General features: G+C 46.1%; 3 protein-coding genes across 23 annotated transcripts in view; 2 read left to right on the plus strand and 1 right to left on the minus strand.

Annotated features, from left to right (window-relative positions):
- The window catches only part of LOC128321943 (uncharacterized), a 50991-nt gene extending 46206 nt beyond the window's left edge, over nt 1-4785 (plus strand). For all 4 annotated transcript variants that reach the window (XM_053242513.1, XM_053242512.1, XM_053242515.1 and 1 more), the window contains one exon: nt 1985-4785. In XM_053242513.1, the coding sequence (XP_053098488.1) occupies nt 1985-2526 (542 nt within the window). In that variant the 3' untranslated portion in view covers nt 2527-4785. The remainder of the gene's footprint in view (nt 1-1984) is intronic.
- The window catches only part of LOC128321944 (uncharacterized), a 70750-nt gene that overhangs the window by 13915 nt on the left and 30053 nt on the right, over nt 1-26782 (minus strand). The gene's annotated exons all lie outside the window — the stretch shown is intronic.
- Nucleotides 5986-9371, plus strand: LOC128323170 (2-5A-dependent ribonuclease-like). The gene is made up of 2 exons (XM_053245891.1): nt 5986-6029; nt 7777-9371. Exons 1-2 carry the CDS (start codon nt 5986-5988, stop codon nt 9338-9340), a joined length of 1608 nt encoding a protein of 535 aa, XP_053101866.1. The 3' UTR covers nt 9341-9371.

A 26782-nucleotide genomic window follows, 5' to 3' on the forward strand; every position in this document is an offset into this window, starting at 1 on the left:
CACCAACCACCCCATGCCTCCACTCAGCTGAGCCAGCCAGTCAACAAATTTTGCAAAACACACACACACACACACACACACACACACACACACACACACCACACACACACACACACACTTTCGTGACTCCTGACCATGGGTTTTCCTTCGGAGTTATTTTCACAAAGAGAAAGGGGGTGGGGAACAAAACTCTGAATGTTTAAATTAAAAGGTTCTCAGGAATTCTGTACTTTGAGAAATCTGAACCTATTAGCAATTTTGGCACACAACAGTGGATGTTTGATTCCAATGTGTGCAGAACATATTGGATCCCAGCAGCCATCACATTAAAAGGGCCATTTGACAATATTAAGAATATATGTTTAACCTCTTGTGCAAGCCTGACAGGAAAGCAGATGTATATTTAAAATAGTTGATGTATTGCAAATGAATGTGATTATGATGAGGTGCATTAGCAACTTCCATGAAAACAGAAGTATCCAAAAGACAATCTTTTGGCAGGAGGCACAGCCTCTTTCCATCTAAATTACACTAACATGCTTAATATTAAAAGGAGGAAATGCACAAATCATTCAGTGCAACCCTAAGCATGTTTACTTAGAAGTAAGTCCCACTGACCTCAATGAGCCTTACTCCCTAGTAAGTGTGTTTAGGTTTGCAGCCTCCGTTTATCTTTGGACAATTTCAACGGGCATCCCAATGTAAAGCTAATGAAGTTGGCAACGCAGCAGTAGTTATTTCAGTTCCAAATTCCCTCCCAAAAGCACTAGATACTAAAGGAGGATATAAGTGACCTTACCCAACAAGACCATAATATAATCTCCCTCCAAGCTCCTCTCAATTGATCCACTAAACTTTGAGACTCCTCTGAGTTACTTCCGGCTTTCTTTTTCCTCTTAAAGGTACACGTTCTCATTGTTTATTTTTACCCTCTCCCAGTCAGTCGGAAAACACTGGCAACATTCAACTAGCATCTTCTTTAGCTTCCTTTCTTCCGCCCGGCATTAAAAGTTGGTTGTTTTTTAATCTAAACTGTTTTTATTTCTTTTATTCTCTCTGTGTATGTTTTTAAAAACTTTTACAGTTTGAACAAATAAGGACCAACTCCCTGGCGATTAAGTTATCCTTGAGACCCCTTTGCAAGCTATCTGTTCCTATTGTTGTTCTTACTACTCCCTCCCGTACTGCTTAACATAATAGATAACCCAATCAATACCATGGTGCCAGGAAGACCTTGCTTAAATGCTCTCGAGGGAGGCGAGAGAATGGGCAGCAGCAGGCAATGAGGAGAGTCAGCAGAGAGTACCAAATAGAGAGCAAAAGAAGGGGCAGACGTTCAAGCCAGGCGTGCGGGGCCCTAGAAAACGCAGGGCCCGTAGCAAATGCTACATTTGCTACTATGTTAATCCTGTCCTGGCTCTGTGGTCGCCAGGAGTCGACACCGACTCGACGGCACACTTTACTAAAACTGATAGGACTTGAAAATGTTTAATTGTGGCTGGGTTATGCTCCTAACGTACAAAGAATTTTGCATCACAGTTACCATCAAAATAGCCCCTGTGAGGTTGAGGTTCATCATTCATAACAAACCTTGTTCTGCCATGTGCACATCCAACATACTGTGCATCATTCACATGTAACGTAGCCGCACCACCATTACTCTCCCATCCAAATTCGGATGTAACTGCTGCAAATTTTGTTTACATTCATTTCCCACCCCCTGCCCTGAAGTACAATGAGACAGCTTTGTAGCAGAGCAGAAGCAGCAGGTTGGCTATATATCAACTACTATTATTTTGTCCAGTTCTGCATTAGTATATCTGTGTTTATATAAATATATATTAATTTCTGTTACCACTATTTAAGAACCATAGAAGCCAAGGCCACCAAGCTGTATTTTCTCTCTCAAAAGCATGAAAAAAATGCATTACCAGTTATATTCACACAACAATCAGATCTCTCTCGATCTCGATCTCTCTCTCAGCTCGAAAATCATCAAAGTCATCATCCAAAGCTGTAAAATCCAAAGCTGTAAGAGTGATTTCGGAGGAGGATGGCAGTGGGGTAGACCATGCAGTGACAACAGTAGCTACCACAACTATCACAACTTCTACTACAAGTCAACCTTCTAGTACAACAAGGCAGCCTTCTACTACAACCACGACAAAGCAGGCTTCTACTACAGTTACAAGGAAACAGCCTTCTACTACAACCACAGTGAAGAAACCTTCCACCACAACAAGGCAGTCTTCTACTATGACCACCATAAAGCAAACTCCTACTACAACCAAAGCTGTGGCAACTCCTAGTATGACTGCAATGCAGCTGCCTTCTACTGCTGTTACAACGTCAGCTTCTACTATGACTACAACAAGGCTGCCTTCAACTATGACCACAACAAGAGAGCCTTCTACAACTGCAAATCAACCTGACACGGAGCGTACAACCAAAGGAAATAAAAGTATTGAATCAACTTCTTTGAAGACCATATTATCCAAACCCCTTCTCCCCAATCCAAAAAAGTAACCACATCCTTCAGCATTACTACCACAAAACCATTGAGGCCAAATACTAGCTTGCCACCTCACACTTCTTCAAGTATTAGTAATATACTGACTTCTACTGTGGCTAAAGTCACAGGTATGGCTGCTATGAAAACCACAACTACTCCAGCTAAAGGGACAACAACAATATCCAAAAGAGACACTACTACTGTAGCTATGGAAGCAACTTCAACAGCCGACAGAGACACAACCAATGCAAACAGCCAGGCTGTAACAAGAATGGAAAAAAGTGAAGCAACAAATGAAATTGATAAAAGTGATATCACAGCTGCAAATAAAGAGACTACAATAATAGACACTAAAGACACAAATAGTAATTTAGGCACTGCAAGTCCAATACAGACAGCAGATATTACAACCACAGGGACTCTAATAACTGATAAATCCGATGCAACTGCAGATTCCAAAGAAGCAACCACTGCAGATAAGGAAACAACATCTGTGGAAAGAAGAGAATCAACAGCCATTAATCAGGAGCCAGGTATGGATGATAAAAAAGACAGTAGTACTGTTGATGCCACAGTCATCACTTCAGCTGATAGAGAAAAGGCAACTACACCTCTCACAGATACAACTACAAGTATTGAGAAAGAGATTAAAGAGTCAACCGCAGAGCATAATCAAGAGACAGAAAACTCTAAAGAGAGATCTGTTACCAGAATCAAAGAAAAAATGACAGTTGGTGAAATGGAAACTTCAGAAAATCAAAAAGATTCTAGTGCAACTGCTGTTAATGAGGGGATGCCAACTGAATTGCTGCCAACCGTAGCCGATAGCTCAAAAAAAGAGACCATGACTCCATCAAGCCCAAATTCTAGAGATACTACAAACACAATAGAATCAGCAATTACATCTCGGACCATCAGAGAAATTGATCAAACTCAGGAACCAACGAACAAGCCAGAGCAACTTGTAACTCTAGATAATTCAGATCTCATTCCTGATGTTCTGCTAAGAGGTACACCTCAGCCTGAGGTTGATTTTGGAAGTGTGAGACCAGAACAGAGTAGTACAGTGACAGAGACAATAATAGAGACTGATCCAACAAGAGACACAGCCAATCCTGATGGTGATGATAAAAATTACAAACCAGAAAGTAGTACTACAGTCAGAGCATCAACAATGACACAGACTGAGCCAACAAGCAACACAGACAGGCTTGATGGCAGTTATACAAATGACAAGCCAGGAAGTAGCACAACAGTCACAGAGACAAGAGTAACACAGACTGATCCAACAAATGATGCATGCAGACTTGGCAGTGATAGTAACACACCAGAAGGGACATCTTCTATACACAGAGTATAACACAGTCAGATCCAACAAGTAGCACATCAAGCCCTGACAGTGATGTTAAAAATGACATACCAAAGGCAACTACTACAATCGCAGAGACAATAATACAGACTGATCTCTCAAGTGACATACCTACTCCTGATGGTGATGATAAAAATAAAAAATCAGGAAGCAGCACTACAGCAGTACTCACAGAGACAACAACAACAACACAGACTGATGGAGATGATAAAAGTGACAAGCCAGAAGGAACTACTATAGTTGCAAAGACAAAAATACAGACTGATCTCCCAAGTGACACATTTACTCCTGATGATGCTGATAAAAACCAAAAGCCAGAAAGCAGTACCATAGTCATGGGGACAACACCAACTGATCTAGGTGACACATCCAATCCTGAGGACACTAACAAAAGTGACAAACCAGAAGGGACTACTAGAGTCACAGAAACAACACAGACTGATCCAGGTGACACAACCAATCCTGATGGTGGTAATAAAAGTGACAAATCAGAAAGGACTACTACAGTCACAGAGACAATCATAACAGAGACTGATCCAGAAAATGGCACACCTAGCCCTGTTGGTGATGATAAAAGTGACAGGCCAGAAGGGACTACCACAGTCACAGAGAGAAGCATAACAGAGACTGATCCAGCAAATGACACACCTAGCCCTGTTGGTGACGATAAAAGTGTCAGGCCAGAAGGGACTACCACAGTCACAGAGACAATCATAACAGAGACCTGCCCTGAAAGTGATTACAAAAATGACAGACCTGCAGAGACCACAACAGTCAAAGAGACAGTAATAACAGAAACAATAATAACAGACACTGATCTAAGAAGTGGTACACCCAAACCTGAAAGTAATGATAAAAATGACAGACCTGAAGGGACCACAACAGTTACAGAGACGATAACCATACAGACCGATCCAGCAAATGGCACACACAACCCTGTTGGTGATGATAAAAATGACAAACCAGAAACAACCACTACAGTCAGAGAAACCATTACAACAGGAACTGATCCTTCTTCAAGCGATCCAGAGATACAAAAAATAGCATCATCACCCTCTAAGCCACCAAATGATGAGCCTAGTCCGAATGGCAACAGGAATGGTGACAGGCCAGATGATACTACAGAAATAATGGAGACAACAACAATAATCACAGAAACTAATACACCAAATCCCAATCAAAACGATTCTCCTAATCCTGATGAAAGTGACAGACCAGACAGCGTCACTACAGTCACAAAAACAACCACAACCACAACAGAATCAAACCCAAAGGACGGTGATAAAAATGGCAAGACAGAAGTTATCACTAAAGTTACATGGATAACTACTACTACTACCACCACCACCACCACCCAGTAAAATACAACTGAACAACCAGAAACAACCACACGTGATGTTACAACTAATACAAAAATTGACCTTGTTTCAGATAAACCCACCACAGAAAATCCAACTAACAAGAATACAAATACTACAGTAACACAGGTGACGACAACTTCCTCAGTGACATCCAAACCTCTGAGCACCCCAACTTCTACAGTTGATAAGACTACACAGTATACCTCCACTTTGCCCGCCACACTTACAACTACAAAAAGAAGAGTGATCTATTACCCAACTACAATATATTCCACAACAAGATCTCCTGAGAGAACTCCTAATATAACCAGAGAGTATGTTCAACCAGAAAAGATTGCCACACCCTTATTGTACAAAGGTATGTTTATTTCTTTATTCTTGTAATAAGGCTGAACAACACCACCATAACTACACAAGTGAGATCTGCAGCAAATTTTGCATATGCCAGACCCTAATGCCCATCTCCAGAATACAATAAGTTGTTAACAGGCCAATTCACTTTCCCCACCCCCACCACCAGTATTCTGCTACTGTTGTTTTCCAACAGACACCTTCAACATTTCATGGCTCCTGAGGGCTACTGATCATGGTCAAATGTTAACAGGCTAGTTTCTCTTATAAATTTTTCACTTTTTCTTTTAATTTACAAATACGTGTATTTCTATATAACTATGGGGTTTCTCATGTGTGTAGGAACCAATGCCTAATGTTGTGCTGGCCCTGGTTTGCTTCCAAACTGGTAGATGTTCAACTACCTGAGTTTGATATATAAATCCATGGAGGGAATGTAGGTTCTGTGTGTGTGTGTGTGCGTGTGTGTGTGAATAATATTTGCACAGTTAATTGTGAGCCAGGGTGTTATTTAGGGAGTGGGAAGTGATGTTCCCCTTCTGTTTTTCACACCACATGTAAGTCTACCTCTACACCACCCAAGATATGACTTGGGTTCAAATGGGCCACAACTTTACTGAATAAACCAAACTCAAATTAAATCTAACTGCAACAGGCCTGAATTTCAGCTCCCAGACCCAAGATGGGCAATCACACCCTGGCTCCGAGCAGTAGATTAGCACAAATCTGAGCCATAGCCAGTCCTTTAAAGGGGTCAGGGTATCTGCCAGTAATCTCACCCTTCCAAGCTGTTCAGCTTTTGAGGTTGGCAGTCCCACTGGTGTCAAGGAAAAGTCCCCAACTGCTATCCCTCATTTTATTGATAGATAGATAGATAGATAGATAGATTTTTATATCACCTTTCATTAAAACCATCTCGAGGCAGTTTACAAAATATTCAAATCCATATAACACTACATAACAGTTACACAATACAAATACTAAACTGGAATATAAAAATACAAATCTAATTAGAAGTTTTTTAAAAAACTTGCACAATTAGACCATAAAATACAGAGCAGCAGCAAAAAATAAAAACATTCATATAAAAACCTGGGTAAAAAAGTCAAGATTTTACTTGCTTTCTAAAAACTTTTGATGGAGACTGAGGAGCAAATGCCCACTGGGAGAACATTCAAAAGTCTGGGGGCAATAACTGAGAAGGGCCTGTCCTGCATACACAAATTCTCAAATTCTGTGACAGACTGAGGCAAATGCTTCCTCCAGGCATGGGTGTCTGGGGCTGGGGGCAAGAGGGTGCGCGCACACACACACACACACACACACACACACACCCTTCCAATGAGCCACTTCCCATTGACTTCAGTGGCACATTGGCTTTAATTATCTAACTGTTAACTGAGCAAAGAGGCGCCTTTTCAAAGTGGCAGATATTAAGCAGGGGGAGAGCAACTGGCCCTCTCCAACCCTAGCACAGCATCTTTCCAGTGGTTGTTGCTGGTGTCTAAAATGTTTATTTTTAGATTGTGAGCCCTTTGGGGACAGGGAACAATCTTATTTATTTATTATTTTCCTACATAACCCGCTCTGAGAACTTTTGTTGAAAAGTGGTATATAAGTAGTAGTAGTAGTAGTAGTAGCAGCAGCAGCAGCAGCAGCAGCAGCAGCATATACCCAAGGAGTGGGGTGGTGGTATTGGATTTCTGACTTTGCCTCCCCCCGCTGCCAGAAAAAGTCCTGCAGACACCCATGTTTCCAGGAAGCCTTCAGGCAGAGCATGGAGGCAAAATTCCTTCCTTGTTGCTTGTCTCCAGTATTTGGTATGCAGAGGTATAGTGCAACTAAAAATGGAGGTTCTGTTTCACTATCTTGGCTAGTGATAGACATTCTTCATACTTACTCATCAGGATGTTTTCTCTCTTTGCTATACCGATGGAACATATATGAAAAAAGAAGACTTTGGACTCAGTTTTACACATGCAACTTTGTGATCCAAGACACCAAATTCTCTCTTAATTGTTTCTGTTATTTGAGCCCATGCAGCCCAAAACACCTGAAATCACTGTGTGTTGCGTTCAGCCCTATGGCAGCACAACTCCATATGTGCTGTGATGTCCATAACTCTACCGTTAATCCCAATACCTGATGTCACCATAGCCATTCAAATATTTTTCTTGTACTAGAAACATAGTTGGACTTTTTGGAAAGCCAGTAGAATTGCCACCATCAGGAGAACTGAGGTATCTGTCCTCCTGGAAAATGGCTGCAGAAGCACTCTATAATGCCGTACAAAATGGCTCAATTGAGGGCATCCAGAAACTGTTGGAAGACGGTGTAGATATCAATTCTAAAGTGAATAATCATGGCTTCACAGCTCTCCATTGTGCAGTTTGTGACAACAAGGAGGAAATTGTCTCCTTTCTTCTTGAAAAGGGGGCTGATCCACGTGCTAGAAAGGATAATGGAGCTACTCCTTTTATCACAGCAGGGATAACAGGCAACGTGAGGCTTCTGGAGCTCTTGCTTGACTCCAGAGAAAGAATCAATGAGTATGACTTCAATGGCTTCACAGCATTGATGGAGGCTGCTTGGCATGGGAAAGAGGAAGCCCTGAAATTCCTGTCTGGCTGTGGGGCAGATGTCAATTTCGCCAGAGTAGTGGATAAGGAGAAAAGGGCCCTGAATAGAGGCGGCAGAACAGCCCTGATGGATGCTGCAGAGAATGGCCACGTTGCTGTCGTCAAAGCCCTGGTAGAAGAAATGGAAGCTGTTGTGAACATCTGTGACAATAAGGATAGGAATGCATTAGTCCATGCTCTGTCCATGACTAAAAATAAGAACTGGGACCAGGACAAAGAGGCCATCGCCCTTTTCCTCTTACAACATGGGGCTGTTGTGAACAAGAAAGATGCATCAGAAAGAACTACCCTGATTTTGGCAGTTGAAAGCCAGAGCCAAAAGCTGGTGAAGGCTCTGTTGGAAAAAGAGCAAGTTGACATCAATGCTGCCGACAAAAATGGAAGAACAGCACTAATGGTCGCCACTGAGAAGAAAAACTGGGACATAGCAAAGACATTGTGTGAAAAGGGGGCGAGGACAGACATTGGGGACCCCATTGGAATTGCATGTAGAACTTATCACCTTGAGATGGTGAAACTGCTTCAGCAATATGGTGCCATGGCTAGTTCAAGTCAGCCCCAGAAACACTGGACCCCAGTCAGCAAACACTGGGGACCCAAGCTGCAGGAGCTCTATGGGAAAAGCTGCGTTGCTATTGGAAAACTCAGGATCTACAAAGCAAATTGTGATTTCAGGTTCCTGGAAACCTCTCAGGGTGGTGTCTACCTGGGATTTTATGATGAAAAAGAAGTGGCTGTGAAGATATTCAAGAGTGAATCAGCAAATGCCAAGTGTGAGAAAACCTGCCTTGAAAAATGCCGTACTACCAGCAAATATCTGGTAAAGTTCTATGGGTCGGAAGAAGAAAATGCCTGTCTCTACATTTGCCTCTCCTTGTGTGAGAAGAATCTTGAGGAGTACTTGAAGACATCAAATCATGCAACTCTGAAGAGTGAAGATATTCTTCCAACAGTCTTTCAGGCAGTGCAAGAGCTGCATACGTTTGGATTTGGCCACCAAGATCTGCACCCACGTAACATTTTGATAGGTTTGTATTCTTTAGAATTTGGCTGCCAAATACAGTCCACATGGGAGTCCACACCGTGCACTCCAGTGCAGACCCCCTGAGCTGAATGGGACAGATGAATTGTGGGGGAGAAGGAGGTTTTAAAAATCTGGCATATCTCGTGACTTATTTGCACGAGCCGTCTTTTTGCAATGTTACCATTTCCTCTTGCTGCCTCAAGATGAGAAAGGAAACCTGAATGTGATGGGCTTCAGTCCTCTGGAGCAGAGAAACAAGCACAAGCTGCTTAGTTTGGGTCTTCGACTCCTGCTTTCAGTTCTCATTGTTGTAATCACATTGGAGACAGTGTGATCCAGCCAATAGATTTGTTTTGTTCTTGGAGGAAAGTTAGATGTGGTGTTGGCAATTCCTTGTGCATACACATGGAATTGTCCCCACCACATAAGAGAGGTGTAAAAAGCAAAATGAGTGTCTGTGTGTGTGTGTGTGGGGCAGATTTTGAAGAGTGGCAGTGTGAGAACTGCAGACCCCTCTGACCCACTGGGCCCAGTTCTCTCTGGTGAATTCTATACAACTCGCATTGAGATGAAGGGGAACTGCGATAAAGACCATTACTTTGTTCTCACACACCCATTCATTTCCCTGGGGCCTGGGAGGGAAACTTTCCAATGGACTGTGGCCTGTGTGAATTAATGGGAAGGGGCCTACAGTTGCAAGCTCTGCTCTGCTCTGCTCTCTCACAGACTCGTTGTTCCCACACGGGACAGACAGAGATGAAGACCCTCCTACCAAGTGGGCACAACCTCAGCAGTGCCCTCTCCTTGTGAATCTCATGTGCTCACTCCCATTAGCCTTGGCCTTGTCTTGGCTCACACACAGGAAGGGGCAGCTGCAGAACATAAGGGAACATAAGGGAAAGTTCTGCCTGACTTCCTGCTGCTGCTTCTGGGGAGTAGAGGGTGGAAGAAAACTTGGCCTGCATCCCAGTCTAGGAGAAAGAAGGTGAAGCACACACAGAAGGATTTCGGGATCTTGGGATCAGGGGCTGGGATGGGGGCCAAGTGGGAAGGCCCTGAGTGGGTCAAAGGGACGTCCGTTGCCTCTTTTCACTTGGTTAATCCCATGAACGTTGTGTGCATGTGGACAGGAGTGGAATGTACTATATACATTAGGAACCTTCTGCAGAATCAAGCTTTTCCTATATAACCATCCTGTAGTGGGGGGATTGCCTGCTCCTGTGCTCCCTGCCCTCTGTCATAGTACTTTTGTATGCATATGTTGGAGGGGAGAGGTTTAGTTCACTCCCGTTTTAGCAGAGCATGTATGTGTGAGAAGAGTAAGCCCATTCAGGAGTATTGAGACGGACATTTCAGGTTCAAAAGCGAGTGAGATTGATTTGGGAAGTTACATACTTGGAGAGAAATGCCTGTGTCCCTGAGCTTTCTGTCTTCATGGTGCAGAGTAGAGAGGGGAAGCGTATCTGTCTCCCAATCAAAAACTGCTGGAGCAGAGGGAGAAACAATGAAAAAGGAAGATTGCAGAGTCTTCCTCGCTATCTCTACTCCTCATGTCCCTAGTGGTCACTAGGAGAGAAGGTACACACAGGCGATGCCACTGAATCTGCGTCTCCAACAGCACAGAGCAAAGAGCTGCTGCTGCTATTACTGTTGTTGTTGCTGCTGCTGCTCCCTTAGATGGAGTCAGCCATTGGTCGTTCTAGCTCAGTATTGTCAGCGACACTCCAGGGCCTCAAGAAAGGGGCTGTCTCACAGTCCTGCCAACCTTTTAACGGTGGACACCAGAGGCTGAAGCTGGCCCATCACGCTTGCAAAGGATGTGCTTTGCCACAGAGCTAGAACACCCTCCCCCAAAGGGCCCAGCCTCCCTTTCCTCCAGAACATGGGCTTCTTTGGGAACTGAACCCAGGCCAGCCCTCTCCATCCAAACAAAAAACCATACCTCACGATCAAGATTAGGTTGAATAGACATCTCTGATCCTCTACTGCACAAATGATATGGTTTTCCAGTAGTGGGGTTCCTCAAAGGGGATACTACAAGTAGTACCCCTAGGGTACTTCTGCCTCCCCATGCTGCAGATACATGATTTGTTCCCCAGCTGACATGTCCTCACTGACATGTTTTTACGAAATTATGATTTTATGTTTATTAAAAACACAATTCATGTTTTTATGTATATATGTGCGCACACACTTAAATGTTAGTTATGAGTCAGGCTCTCCACTGTCTCTCCAATGGGACAAGTTTACTTATCCTTGTTTTACTTATTGAAGTTTACTTGTCCTGTTAATTTCAGTGGAAATACTCATGAGTAACTTAGTCTGAATGTAAGACAGTGAGCGGAGTAGACTCTCTCATGACTGTAATATTGACTTGTGTACACAAGACGCACTCACAATCTCTATGTGGTACCTGAGCTGTAGGTTTGCAGCAGACGGGGTACATTTGTTAGGCCAGAGGTTCCCAACCTTTTTAAACAGAAGGGGTCCTTTCAGTGGCACTTCTATACCTCTGAGTCTGTAGCCCTGATCTCTCCTGGTAATGCTGGCCTTGCCTTGCTTCTAGAGAGAGCCTGGAAACTCTGAACCTCCTCCTTAGGACTGTTGGCATAGAGGAGGAGAGTCTGGGGGAATACCTGGAGCACTTTGGCAGGCCAGAAGGCTTCAGCCACAGACTGTCCATTTTGGTGATGTAAGATGAAGAACACTGTGGTTTCCCAACAGGGAGAGATGAGCGGGACCTAAGAGTGCAAGAGCTTTTCTTGTGCTGCTGACACTTGTGCCTCTTCCCTCATTCATGAGCTCTGGTTTCACACTGCAGGATACTCATCGCTAAATGTTCATGGTCAACCCCAGCCTTAGTACATTATATTGGTGCTATTTTTGAAGTCAAACACTTGACGGGTTTGCCTGAAATAGGACTGGACATCTACCTTGAGGTGAGAGGGACTGAAGTTCTAGGGAATTTATTGACATATAAAACTAAACAGACGTAAGTTTTGGGTGGTATAAAAATATGTTAGTCAAATAAATAAATAAAGGATCCCTATGACTGCTTTCTGGAGATGCTGACTATGAGGGTTAATGTAGAAATACTCCCTCTAGGGGTCAGTAAAAAAACATCCCCAGGAATTTCAGGCTCTGGAGAGAAGCTAGCGGGGGAGAGGGGTAGCCTGAAAGAAGCAAATGAGCCCACAGGATAACCATCTGTCTGACTTCTGTTGCCCACATGGTACCTCTGCACAACTAGTTGTGTGGATGAAGAGCTTGTCTGCATGGCCAGTCATTTTTTGTATCACAGCTACTGTGGTAACTCAAGATGCTGAAGCATAGCTGGCCTCCATTTAGGCAGGTACTTATTTAAGACATAATGTGGGAACAGAGAGTTGGATCTGGATCCAGGAGACTAGGTTGAAGTCTCCTGAGCCTAGTCTCCTTCAAGTCTCCTGAACTACCTTTTAGCAGGGGTGTATCTAGGGAAAATAGCACCTAGGGCTAGCACTGAAATTGCACCCCTGTCCAAAAATCTGACACCCATCTTTCAGATAACTTTACCATAATATCAACTCAAAAATACAAGTCAAGCTCATTAATCTTTTAATTAACAAATTATAATTGCACCTTCCTTGCCTCTGAGGCTGAAGGTGGCCTAAAGCCCTCAGACTAGTAGCCATTGATTGAGCTGTCTACTGTAAGGCTGCAATTCTATGCTCCTTGACTTGGAAGCAAGCCGCCTGAACCCAGTGGCACTTACTTCTGAGTAGACAGGCACAGCATTGGGTTGTTCATGGAGATGTGATTGTGTGTGTGTGTGTGTTTGTGTGAGCTTAGTGGAATGCTGAACTCTACATGTTTGGATGCAGCATTTAAGAAGTGCCCATCACAGCATTAGGGGCAAACTAGGTCTAGGCAAAATGAAGCAGCTTTGAGTTATTTAAATTTAGGATGGTGAGGTGACTAAAATTGCTTAACTTTGTCTGGAAGAAGAAATCAAGAAGAAATCCAGATGCTATAATCTTACAATCCTTCTAAACATATTACCTGAATGTAAGTCCCTCTGTAGAAAATTGGATTTATTACGAGTAAATTATTTACAACTGGTGTGTAGAGGTTCATCAATGCTGAACCTAAACATAAATTGTAATGGACTTGGTGGAAAGTAAACACTTGGTGGAAAATGAAAAGGCATTGGCCAGCTTTCTGAAAAGCAGGCCTCTGTTGGGAAGAGGTTCTACAAGGAAGGTTCCACCAAAGAGAAGGCCCTGCTTCCCAAAGCAGCCAAGTTAACGTCCGGTGGGAAATGAATGCCAAGCTGGACCTCTCCAGAGGATCACTGGAGAAGAAAGCGCTCCTCCTAGTGTAGAAGCTTAACATGCCTGGTCTGTGGGATTTGACAGCTTCTCTTGTCTTTCAATTTGCAGCAAGTCCCAGGAGCACTGGTAGGCAATATTCCGTGCTGCCGGATACTAACTGAGGTGGCAAAATGGATTCTGGAGTGCAGCAAAGTTGCGGTAAGAAATTGGAAATGCTACATTTGCTACTATGTTAATCCGGTCCTGGCTCTGTGGTCGCCAGGAGTCGACACCAACTCGACAGCACACTTTACTAAAACTGATAGGACTTGAAAATGTTTAATTGTGGCTAGGTTATGCTCCTAACGTACAAAGAATTTTGCATCACAGTTACCATCAAAATAGCCCCTGTGAGGTTGAGGTTCATCATTCATAACAAACCTTGTTCTTCCATGTGCACATCCAACATACTGTGCATCATTCACATGTAACGTAGCCGCACCACCATTACTCTCCCATCCAAATTCGGATGTAACTGCTGCAAATTTTGTTTACATTCATTTCCCACCCCCTGCCCTGAAGTACAATGAGACAGCTTTGTAGCAGAGCAGAAGCAGCAGGTTGGTTATATATCAACTACTATTATTTTGTCCAGTTCTGCATTAGTATATCTGTGTTTATATAAATATATATTAATTTCTGTTACCACTATTTAAGAACCATAGAAGCCAAGGGCACCAAGCTGTATTTTCTCTCTCAAAAGCATGAAAAAATGCATTACCGGTTATATTCACACAACAATCAGATCTCTCTCTCTCTCTCTCTCTCTCAGCTAAAAAATCATCAAAGTCATCATCCAAAGCTGTAAGAGTGATTTCGGAGGAGGATGGCAGTAGGGTAGACAATGTAGTGACAACAGTAGCTACCACAACTACCACAACTTCTACTACAAGTCAACCTTCTAGTACAACAAGGCAGCCTTCTACTACAACCACGACAAAGCAGGCTTCTACTACAGTTACAAGGAAACAGCCTTCTACTACAACCACAGTGAAGAAACCTTCCACCACAACAAGGCAGTCTTCTACTATGACCACCATAAAGCAAACTCCTACTACAACCAAAGCTGTGGCAACTCCTAGTATGACTGCAATGCAGCTGCCTTCTACTGCTGTTACAACGTCAGCTTCTACTATGACTACAACAAGGCTGCCTTCAACTATGACCACAACAAGAGAGCCTTCTACAACTGCAAATCAACCTGACACGGAGCGTACAACCAAAGGAAATAAAAGTATTGAATCAACTTCTTTGAAGACCATATTATCCAAACCCCTTCTCCCCAATCCAAAAAAGTAACCACATCCTTCAGCATTACTACCACAAAACCATTGAGGCCAAATACTAGCTTGCCACCTCACACTTCTTCAAGTATTAGTAATATACTGACTTCTACTGTGGCTAAAGTCACAGGTATGGCTGCTATGAAAACCACAACTACTCCAGCTAAAGGGACAACAACAATATCCAAAAGAGACACTACTACTGTAGCTATGGAAGCAACTTCAACAGCCGACAGAGACACAACCAATGCAAACAGCCAGGCTGTAACAAGAATGGAAAAAAGTGAAGCAACAAATGAAATTGATAAAAGTGATATCACAGCTGCAAATAAAGAGACTACAATAATAGACACTAAAGACACAAATAGTAATTTAGGCACTGCAAGTCCAATACAGACAGCAGATATTACAACCACAGGGACTCTAATAACTGATAAATCCGATGCAACTGCAGATTCCAAAGAAGCAACCACTGCAGATAAGGAAACAACATCTGTGGAAAGAAGAAAATCAACAGCCATTAATCAGCCAGGTATGGATGATAAAAAAGACAGTAGTACTGTTGATGCCACAGTTATCACTTCAGTGATAGAGAAAAGGCAACTACACCTCTCACAGATACAACTACAAGTATTGAGAAAGAGATTAAAGAATCAACCGCAGAGCATAATCAAGAGACAGAAAACTCTAAAGAGAGATCTGTTACCAGAATCAAAGAAAAAATGACAGTTGGTGAAATGGAAACTTCAGAAAATCAAAAAGATTCTAGTGCAACTGCTGTTACTGAGGGGATGCCAACTGAATTGCTGCCAACCGTAGCCGATAGCTCAAAAAAAGAGACCATGACTCCATCAAGCCCAGATTCTAGAGATACTACAAACACAATAGAATCAGCAATTACATCTCGGACCATCAGAGAAATTGATCAAACTCAGGAACCAACGAACAAGCCAGAGCAACTTGTAACTCTAGATAATTCAGATCTCATTCCTGATGTTCTGCTAAGAGGTACACCTCAGCCTGAGGTTGATTTTGGAAGTGTGAGTCCAGAACAGAGTAGTACAGTGACAATAATAGAGACTGATCCAACAAGAGACACAGCCAATCCTGATGGTGATGATAAAAATTACAAACCAGAAAGTAGTACTACAGTCAGAGCATCAACAATGACACAGACTGAGCCAACAAGCAACACAGACAGGCTTGATGGCAGTTATACAAATGACAAGCCAGGAAGTAGCACAACAGTCACAGAGACAAGAGTAACACAGACTGATCCAACAAATGATGCATGCAGACTTGGCAGTGATAGTAACACACCAGAAGGGACATCTTCTATACACAGAGTATAACACAGTCAGATCCAACAAGTAGCACATCAAGCCCTGACAGTGATGTTAAAAATGACATACCAAAGGCAACTACTACAATTGCAGAGACAATAATACAGACTGATCTCTCAAGTGACATACCTACTCCTGATGGTGATGATAAAAATAAAAAATCAGGAAGCAGCACTACAGCAGTACTCACAGAGACAACAACAACAACACAGACTGATGGAGATGATAAAAGTGACAAGCCAGAAGGAACTACTATAGTTGCAAAGACAAAAATACAGACTGATCTCCCAAGTGACACATTTACTCCTGATGATGCTGATAAAAACCAAAAGCCAGAAAGCAGTACCATAGTCATGGGGACAACACCAACTGATCTAGGTGACACATCCAATCCTGAGGACACTAACAAAAGTGACAAACCAGAAGGGACTACTAGAGTCACAGAAACAACACAGACTGATCCAGGTGACACAACCAATCCTGATGGTGGTAATAAAAGTGACAAATCAGAAAGGACTACTACAGTCACAGAGACAATCATAACAGAGACTGATCTAGAAAATGGCACACCTAGCCCTGTTGGTGATGATAAAAGTGACAGGCCAGAAGGGACTACCACAGTCACAGAGAGAAGCATAACAGAGACTGATCCAGCAAATGACACACCTAGCCCTGTTGGTGACGATAAAAGTGTCAGGCCAGAAAGGACTACCACAGTCACAGAGACAATCATAACAGAGACCTGCCCTGAAAGTGATTACAAAAATGACAGACCTGCAGAGACCACAACAGTCAGAGAGACAGTAATAACAGAAACAATAATAACAGACACTGATCTAAGAAGTGGTACACCCAAACCTGAAAGTAATGATAAAAATGACAGACCTGAAGGGACCACAACAGTTACAGAGACGATAACCATACAGACCGATCCAGCAAATGGCACACACAACCCTGTTGGTGATGATAAAAATGACAAACCAGAAACAACCACTACAGTCAGAGAAACCATTACAACAGGAACTGATCCTTCTTCAAGCGATCCAGAGATACAAAAAATAGCATCATCACCCTCTAAGCCACCAAATGATGAGCCTAGTCCGAATGGCAACAGGAATGGTGACAGGCCAGATGATACTACAGAAATAATGGAGACAACAACAATATTCTGTGCTGCCGGATACTAATTGAGGTGGCAAAATGGATGCCGGAGTGCAGCAAAGTTGCGGTAAGAAATTGGAAACCACCTTCGGTTCAACTGCTCTTCATCTGCGTAACCAGAGCTGCATCTATCCTGCCATCGCACAAGCAGAGAGAAGCTAAAAAGAAACAAAAAAGAAGAAATTCCCAAAAGATGGGTGCCCGCCTTATTCCCCAAGATTGGCTGCAATTGGCTGCAAAATGACTACATTGGCTCAATTCTCCCTCAATGGGGGAGTGCATCTATTGATGCTGAGTTGCTCCTCCCACCTGCTCTGAGACAGGGCCAATCAGGTGACAACAGGGCTCTCAATACATTGATCACGCATTCAAATCTCTATGGTAGGCCTGCACAACTCAAATGACCTGGTGTGTCGCAAATGACCATGATATGGCTCATAGGGGCCAAAGTCACTGATTATTAAATTAACACCTAATATCAATCAATTAATCAAATCAAATTAAAATGAATTTAATTAAAATGAATGTAATTAAAATTTAACTTTTGAACTTCTGGCTGGGAAGAATTAATTTAAATTAAAATAAAATAAATTGATTTAAAAATTTTAATAAAATACATACAATGCAACCTGTACAAAATACATAACAAAATGCATTGTTCTTCCTTTCCACCTCTCCCAAAATGGGGCAGTCTGGGGTGGGGGAGAGAGAGAGAGAATGGAGCAGTCTTGGCGAGAGGGAGAGAGAGAGAGAGAGAGAGAGAGAGAGAGAGAGACGGAGAGAATGGAGCGGTCTTGGGGAGAGGGAGAGGGGGAGAGAGAGAATACAGCAGTCTTGGCGAGAGAGGGAGAGAGAGAGAATGGAGCGGTCTTGGCGAGAGAGAGAGAGAGAGAGAGAGAGGAGAAGTCTTGGTGAGAGAGGGTGAGAGAGAGAGAATGGAGCGGTCTTGGCGAGAGGGGAGAGAATGAGAATGGAGCAGTCTTGGAGAGAGAGAAAGAGAGGGAGAGGGAGAGAGAATGGAGCAATCTTGGAGAGAGAGAGAGGACCAGTCTTGGTGAGAGAGGGTGAGAGAGAGAGAATGGAGCGGTCTTGGCGAGAGGGGAGAGAATGACAATGGAGCGGTCTTGGCGAGAAGGAAAGAGAGAGAGAATGGAGCGGACTTGGGGAGAGGGGGAGAGAGAGAGGAGTAGTCTTGGAGATAGAGAGAGAATGCAGCAGTCTTGGTGAGAGGGGAGACAGAGAGAATGGAGCGGTCTTGGCGAGAGGGGAGAGAATGAGAATGGAGCGGTCTTGGCAACAGGGAGAGAGAGAGAGAATGGAGCGGTCTTGGGGAGAGGGGGGGAGAGAGAGTGGAGCAGTCTTGGCGAGAGGGAGAGAGCGTGAGAAAGAATGGAGCAGTCTTGGCGAGAGGGGGAGAGAGTGAGAGAGAATGGAGCAGTCTTGGCGAGAGGGAGAGAGAGAGAGAGGGAGAGAGGGAGAGAGAGAATGGAGCGGTCTTGGCGAGAGGGGAGAGAGAGAGATAGAATGCGGCAGTCTTGGCGAGGGAGGGAGAGAGAATGGAGTAGTCTTGGCAAGGGAGAGAAAGAGAATGCAGCGGTCTTGGCGAGAGGGGAGAGAGAGAGAATGCAGCAGTCATAGCGAGAGTGGGAGAGAGAGAATGGAGCAGTCTTGTGCGAGACGGAGAGAGAGAGAGAGAGAGAATGGAGTAGTCTTGGAGAGAGAGGGAGAGAGAATGAAGCACTCTTGGAGAGAGGGAGAGAGAGAGAATGGAGCGGTCTCGGAGAGAGGGAGGGAGAGAGAGAGCAGCAGTCTTGGCGAGGAGGAGAGAGAATGCAGCAGTCTTGGAGAGAGGGGAAAGAGAGAATGCAGCAGTCCTGGCGGGAGGGAGAGAGAGAGAATGGAGCAGTCTTGGCGAGAGGGAGAGAGAGAGAGAGAGAATGGAGCAGTCTTGGCGAGAGGGAGAGAGAACGGAGCAGTCTTGGCGAGGGGGAGAGAGAGAGAGAGAGAGAATGGAGCAGTCTTGGCGAGAGGGGGAGAGAGTGAGAAAGAATGGAGCAGTCTTGGCGAGAGGGAGAGAGAGAGAGAGAGAGAGAATTGAGCGGTCTTGGTGAGAGGGAGAGAGAGAGAATGGAGCGGTCTTGGCGAGAGGGAGAGAGAGAGAATGCAGCGGTCTTGGCGAGAGGGAGAGAGAGAATGCAGCAGTCTTGTGCGAGAGATAGAGAGAGAGAGAATGGAGCAGTCTTGTGCGAGAGATAGAGAGAGAGAATGGAGCGATCTTGGCGAGACGGAGAGAGAGAGAGAGAATTGAGCAGTCTTGTAGAGAGTGAGAGAGAACGCAGCAATCTTGGCGAAAAGGGAGAGAGAGACAATGGAGCGGTCTTGGCGAGAGGGAGAGAGAGAGAGAATGGAGCAGTCTTGGCGAGAGAGAGAGAGAGAATGCAGCAGCCTTGGCGAGAGGAGGAGAGAGGGAGAATAGAGCGGTCTTGGCAAGAGGGGGAGAGAGAAAGAGAGAGAGAATGGAGCAGTCTTGGAGAGAGAGAGAGAGAGAGACAATGGAGCAGTCTTGGTGAGAGGGAGAGAGAGAGAGAATGGAGCGGTCTTGGAGAGAGAGAAAGAGAGAACGCAGCAGTCTTGGAGAGAGGGGGAGAGAAAGAGAAAATGGAGCAGTCTTGGCGAGAGGTAGAGAGAGAGAGAATGGAGCAGTCTTGGATATATATAGAGAGATAACGCAGCAGTCTTGGCGAGAGGGGGAGAGAAAGAGAATGGAGCAGTCTTGTAGAGAGTGAGAGAACACAGCAGTATTGGCGAGAGGGGGAGAGAGAGAGAATGGAGCGGTCTTGGAGAGAGAGAGAGAGAGAGAATGCAGCAATGTTGGCGAGATGGGGAGAGAGAGAGAATGGAGCAGTCTTGTGCGAGAGAGAGAGAGAGAGAATGGAGCAGTCTTGGTGAGAGTGAGAGAGAATGGAGCAGTCTTGGCGAGAGGGGAGAGAGAGAGAATGGAGCGGTCTTGGGGAGAGAGAGGGAGAGAGAGAGAATGGAGCAGTCTTGGAGAGAGAGGGAGAGAGAATGAAGCACTCTTGGAGAGAGGGAGAGAGAGAGAATGGAGCGGTCTCGGAGAGAGGGAGGGAGAGAGAGAGCAGCAGTCTTGGCGAGGAGGAGAGAGAATGCAGCAGTCTTGGAGATAGGGGAAAGAGAGAATGGAGCAGTCTTGGCGAGAGGGAGAGAGAGAGAATGGAGCAGTCGGCGAGAGGGAGAGAGAGAGAGAGAGAATGGAGCAGTCTTGGGAGAGAGAGAATGGAGCAGTCTTGGCGAGAGGGGGAGAGAGGGAGAGAGAATGGAGCAGTCTTGGAGAGAGAGAGAGAGAGAGAGAGAGAGAGAGAGAGAGAGAACACAGCAGTCTTGGCGAAACGGGGAGAGAGAGAGAATGGAGCAGTCTTGGAGAGAGAGAGAGAGAGAGAGAGAATGGAGCAGTCTTGGGGAGAGGGAGAGGGAGAATGGAGCGGTCTTGGAGAGAGAGAAAGAGAGAACGCAGCAGTCTTGGCAAGAGGGGGAGAGATAGAGAAAATGGAGCGGTCTTGGCAAGAGGTAGAGAGAGAGAGAATGGAGCAGTCTTGGATATATATATAGAGAGAGAGAACGCAGCACTCTTGGCGAGAGAGAGAGAGAGAGAATGGAGCAGTCTTGTGCGAGAGATAGAGAGAGAGAGAGAGAATGGAGTCATCTTGGTGAGAGGGAGAGAGAGAGAGAGAGAAAGAGAGAGAGAGAATGAGAATGCAGCAGTCTTGGCGACAGGGGGAGAGGGAGAGAATGGAGCAGTCTTGTGCGAGAGAGAGATAATGGAGCGGTCTTGGAGAGAGGGAGAGAGAGAGAATGGAGCAGTCTTGTAGAGAGTGAGAGAGAAGACAGCAGTATTGGTGAGAGGGGGAGAGAGAGAGAATGGAGCGGTCTTGGAGAGAGAGAGAGAGAGAATGCAGCAATCTTGACGAGATGGGGAGAGAGAGAGAATGGAGCGGTCTTGGAGAGAGAGAGAGAGAGAGAGAGAGAGAGAATGCAGCAATATTGACGTGATGGGGAGAGAGAGAGAATGGAGCAGTCTTGTGCGAGAGAGAGAGAGAAAGAATGGAGCAGTCTTGGTGAGAGTGAGAGAGAATGGAGCAGTCTTGGAGAGAGGGGAGAGAGAGAGAATGGAGCGGTCTTGGGGAGAGAGAGGGAGAGAGAGAGAATGGAGCAGTCTTGGAGAGAGAGGGAGAGAGAATGAAGCACTCTTGGAGAGAGGGAGAGAGAGAGAATGGAGCGGTCTCAGAGAGAGGGAGGGAGAGAGAGAGCAGCAGTCTTGGCGAGGAGGAGAGAGAATGCAGCAGTCTTGGAGAGAGGGGAAAGAGAGAATGCAGCAGTCTTGGCGAGAGGGAGAGAGAGGGAGAGAATGGAGCAGTCTTGGCGAGAGGGAGAGAGAGAGAGAGAGAATGGAGCAGTCTTGGGAGAGAGAGAATGGAGCAGTCTTGGCGAGAGGGAGAGGGGGAGAGAGAGAGAGAGAGAGAATGGAGCAGTCTTGGAGAGAGTGAGAGAGAACGCAGCAGTCTTGGCGAGAGGGGAGAGAGAGAGAACGCAGCGGTCTTGGCGAGAGGGGAGAGAGAGAGAATGAAGCAGTCTTGGCGAGAGGGGGAGAGAGAGAGAATGGAGTGGTCTTGTGCGAGAGAGAGAGAGAGAGAGAGAGAGAGAGAGAGAATGGAGCCATCTTGCTGAGAGGGAGAGAGAGAGAGAGAGAAAGACAGAGAGAGAATGAGAATGCAGCAGTCTTGGCGACAGGGGGAGAGGTAGAGAATGGAGCAGTCTTGTGCGAGAGAGAGATAATGGAGCGGTCTTGGAGAGAGGGAGAGAGAGAGAATGGAGCAGTCTTGGAGAGAGAGAGAGAGAGAATGGCGCAGTCAGAGAGAGAGAATGCAGCTGTCTTGTGCGAGAAAGAGAGAGAGAGAGGGAGAGGGAGAGAACGGAGCAGTGTTGGCGAGAGGGAGAGTCAGAGAGAATGGAGCAGTCTTGGCGAGAGGCGAGAGAGAGAGAATTGAGCGGTCTTGGAGAGAGGGTGGGAGAGAGAGAGAATGGAGCAGATTTGGCAAGGGAGAGAGAGAGAATGGAGCAGTCTTGGCGAGGGAGAGAGAGAGAGAATGCAGCAGTCTTGGCATGGGGGAGAAAGAGAATACAGCAGTCTTGGCATGGGGGAGAAAGAGAATGCAGCAGTCTTGTGAGAGAGAGAGAGAGAGAGAGAGAGAATGAGAATGGAGCAGTCTTGTGCGAGAGATAGATAGAGAGAGAATGGAGCGATCTTGGAGAGAGAGAGAGAGAGAGAATGGAGCAGTCTTGGAGAGAGAGAGAGAGAGAGAGAGAGAGAGAGAGAGAGAGAGAGAATGCAGCAGTCTTAGAGAGAGAGAATGCAGCTGTCTTGTGTGTGTGAGAGAGAGAGAGAATGGAGCAGTCTTGGGGAGAGGGAGAGGGAGAGGGAAAGAGAATGGAGCAGTCTTGGCGAGAGGGTAGAGAGAGAGAATGGAGCAGTCTTGGAGAGAGAGAGAGGGAATGCAGCAGTCATGGCATGAGGGGGAGAGAGAGAATGCAGTAGTCCTTTGCTAGAGAGACAGAGAGAGAGACACACACACAGAGAGAATGGAGCAGTCTTGTGCGAGAGATAGAGAGAGAGAGAGAGAATGGAGCCATCTTGGTGAGAGGGAGAGAGAGAGAGAAAGAGAAAGAGAGAGAGAGAATGAGAATGCAGCAGTCTTGGCGACAGGGGGAGAGGGAGAGAATGGAGCAGTCTTGTGCTAGAGAGAGAGAAAATGGAGCGGTCTTGGAGAGAGGGAGAGAGAGAGAATGGAGCAGTCTTGTAGAGAGTGAGAGAGAAGACAGCAGTATTGGTGAGAGGGGGAGAGAGAGAGAATGGAGCGGTCTTGGAGAGAGAGAGAGAGAGAATGCAGCAATCTTGACGAGATGGGGAGAGAGAGAGAATGGAGCGGTCTTGGAGAGAGAGAGAGAGAGAGAGAGAGAGAGAGAGAGAGAGAGAGAGAATGCAGCAATCTTGACGTGATGGGGAGAGAGAGAGAATGGAGCAGTCTTGTGCGAGAGAGAGAGAGAAAGAATGGAGCAGTCTTGGTGAGAGTGAGAGAGAATGGAGCAGTCTTGGCGAGAGGGGAGAGAGAGAGAATGGAGCGGTCTTGGGGAGAGAGAGGGAGAGAGAGAGAATGGAGCAGTCTTGGAGAGAGAGGGAGAGAGAATGAAGCACTCTTGGAGAGAGGGAGAGAGAGAGAATGGAGCGATCTCGGAGAGAGGGAGGGAGAGAGAGAGCAGCAGTCTTGGCGAGGAGGAGAGAGAATGCAGCAGTCTTGGAGAGAGGGGAAAGAGAGAATGCAGCAGTCTTGGCGAGAGGGAGAGAGAGGGAGAGAATGGAGCAGTCTTGGCGAGAGGGAGAGAGAGAGAGAGAGAATGGAGCAGTCTTGGGAGAGAGAGAATGGAGCAGTCTTGGCGAGAGGGGGAGAGAGGGAGAGAGAATGGAGCAGTCTTGGAGAGAGAGAGAGAGAGAACACAGCAGTCTTGGCGAAACGGGGAGAGAGAGAGAATGGAGCAGTGTTGGCGAGAGGGAGAGTCAGAGAGAATGGGGCAGTCTTGGCGAGAGGCGAGAGAGAGAGAATTGAGCGGTCTTGGAGAGAGGGTGGTAGAGAGAGAGAATGCAGCAGTCTTGGCATGGGGGAGAAAGAGAATGCAGCAGTCTTGTGAGAGAGAGAGAGAGAGAGAGAGAGAGAGAGAGAGAGAGAGAATGAGAATGGAGCAGTCTTGTGCGAGAGATAGATAGAGAGAGAATGGAGAGATCTTGGAGAGAGAGAGAGAGAGAGAGAGAATGGAGCAGTCTTGGAGAGAGAGAGAGAGAATGCAGCTGTCTTGTGCGAGAGAGAGAGAGAGAGAATGGAGCAGTCTTGGGGAGAGGGAGAGGGAGAGAGAATGGAGCAGTCTTGGCGAGAGGGTAGAGAGAGAGAATGGAGCAGTCTTGGAGAGAGAGAGAGGGAATGCAGCAGTCATGGCATGAGGGGGAGAGAGAATGCAGTAGTCCTTTGCTAGAGAGACAGAGAGAGACACACACACAGAGAGAGAATGGAGCAGTCTTGTGCGAGAGATAGAGAGATAGAGAGAGAATGGAGCCATCTTGGTGAGAGGGAGAGAGAGAGAGAGAGAAAGAGAGAGAGAGAATGAGAATGCAGCAGTCTTGGCGACAGGGGGAGAGGGAGAGAATGGAGCAGTCTTGTGCGAGAGAGAGATAATGGAGCGGTCTTGGAGAGAGGGAGAGAGGAAGGATGGAGCAGTCTTGTAGAGAGTGAGAGAGAAGACAGCAGTATTGGTGAGAGGGGGAGAGAGAGAGAATGGAGCGGTCTTGGAGAGAGAGAGAGAGAATGCAGCAATCTTGACGAGATGGGGAGAGAGAGAGAATGGAGCGGTCTTGGAGAGAGAGAGAGAGAGAATGCAGCAATCTTGACGTGATGGGGAGAGAGAGAGAATGGAGCAGTCTCGTGCGAGAGAGAGAGAGAAAGAATGGAGCAGTCTTGGTGAGAGTGAGAGAGAATGGAGCGGTCTTGGGGAGAGAGAGGGAGAGAGAGAGAATGGAGCAGTCTTGGAGAGAGAGGGAGAGAGAATGAAGCACTCTTGGAGAGAGGGAGAGAGAGAGAATGGAGCGGTCTCGGAGAGACAGAGGGAGAGAGAAAGCAGCAGTCTTGGCGAGGAGGAGAGAGAATGCAGCAGTCTGGGAGAGAGGGGAAAGAGAGAATGCAGCAGTCTTGGCGAGAGGGAGAGAGAGGGAGAGAATGGAGCAGTCTTGGCGAGAGGGAGAGAGAGAGAAAGAGAATGGAGCAGTCTTGGGAGAGAGAGAATGGAGCAGTCTTGGAGAGAGGGGGAGAGAGAGAGAGAGAATGGAGCGATCTTGGCGAGAGGGAGAGGGGGAGAGAGAGAGAGAGAGAATGGAGCAGTCTTGGAGAGAGTGAGAGAGAACGCAGCAGTCTTGGCGAGAGGGGAGAGAGAGAGAACGCAGCGGTCTTGGCGAGAGGGGAGAGAGAGAGAATGAAGCAGTCTTGGCGAGAGGGGGAGAGAGAGAGAATGGAGTGGTCTTGTGCGAGAGAGAGAGAATGGAGCCATCTTGCTGAGAGGGAGAGAGAGAGAGAGAGAAAGACAGAGAGAGAATGAGAATGCAGCAGTTTTGGCGACAGGGGGAGAGGTAGAGAATGGAGCAGTCTTGTGCGAGAGAGAGATAATGGAGCGGTCTTGGAGAGAGGGAGAGAGAGAGAATGGAGCAGTCTTGGAGAGAGAGAGAGAGAGAGAATGGCGCAGTCAGAGAGAGAGAGAGAATGCAGCTGTCTTGTGCGAGAAAGAGAGAGAGGGAGGGAGAGGGAGAGAACGGAGCAGTGTTGGCGAGAGGGAGAGTCAGAGAGAATGGAGCAGTCTTGGCGAGAGGCGAGAGAGAGAGAATTGAGCGGTCTTGGAGAGAGGGTGGGAGAGAGAGAGAATGGAGCAGATTTGGCAAGGGAGAGAGAGAGAATGGAGCAGTCTTGGCGAGGGAGAGAGAGAGAGAATGCAGCAGTCTTGGCATGGGGGAGAAAGAGAATGCAGCAGTCTTGTGAGAGAGAGAGAGAGAGAGAGAGAATGAGAATGGAGCAGTCTTGTGCGAGAGATAGATAGAGAGAGAATGGAGCGATCTTGGAGAGAGAGAGAGAGAGAGAGAGAGAGAGAATGGAGCTGTCTTGGAGAGAGAGAGAGAATGCAGCAGTCTTAGAGAGAGAGAATGCAGCTGTCTTGTGCGAGAGAGAGAGAGAGAGAATGCAGCAGTCTTGGGGAGAGGGAGAGGGAGAGAGAATGGAGCAGTCTTGGCGAGAGGGTAGAGAGAGAGAATGGAGCAGTCTTGGAGAGAGAGAGAGGGAATGCAGCAGTCATGGCATGAGGGGGAGAGAGAGAATGCAGTAGTCCTTTGCTAGAGAGACAGAGAGAGAGACACACACAGAGAGAGAATGGAGCAGTCTTGTGCGAGAGATAGAGAGAGAGAGAGAGAGAGAATGGAGCCATCTTGGTGAGAGGGAGAGAGAGAGAGAGAGAAAGAGAGAGAGAATGAGAATGCAGCAGTATTGGCGACAGGGGGAGAGGGAGAGAATGGAGCAGTCTTGTGCGAGAGAGAGATAATGGAGCGGTCTTGGAGAGAGGGAGAGAGAGAGAATGGAGCAGTCTTGGAGAGAGTGAGAGAGAAGACAGCAGTATTGGTGAGAGGGGGAGAGAGAGAGAGAATGGAGCGGTCTTGTGCGAGAGAGAGAGAGAAAGAATGGAGCAGTCTTGGTGAGAGTGAGAGATAATGGAGCAGTCTTGGCGAGAGGG

The sequence above is a fragment of the Hemicordylus capensis genome, chromosome 4 (assembly GCF_027244095.1).
Source record: "Hemicordylus capensis ecotype Gifberg chromosome 4, rHemCap1.1.pri, whole genome shotgun sequence".
Lineage (NCBI taxonomy): Eukaryota > Metazoa > Chordata > Lepidosauria > Squamata > Cordylidae > Hemicordylus > Hemicordylus capensis.

Bases quoted from the DNA above. Each gene is read 5' to 3' on its own strand.
- LOC128323170 (XM_053245891.1), top strand. From the start codon at position 5,986: ATGTTCAACTACCTGAGTTTGATATATAAATCCATGGAGGGAAT. The intron at 6,030-7,776 runs GTAGGTTCTGTG...TTCTTGTACTAG, and splicing joins TATAAATCCATGGAGGGAAT to AAACATAGTTGGACTTTTTG.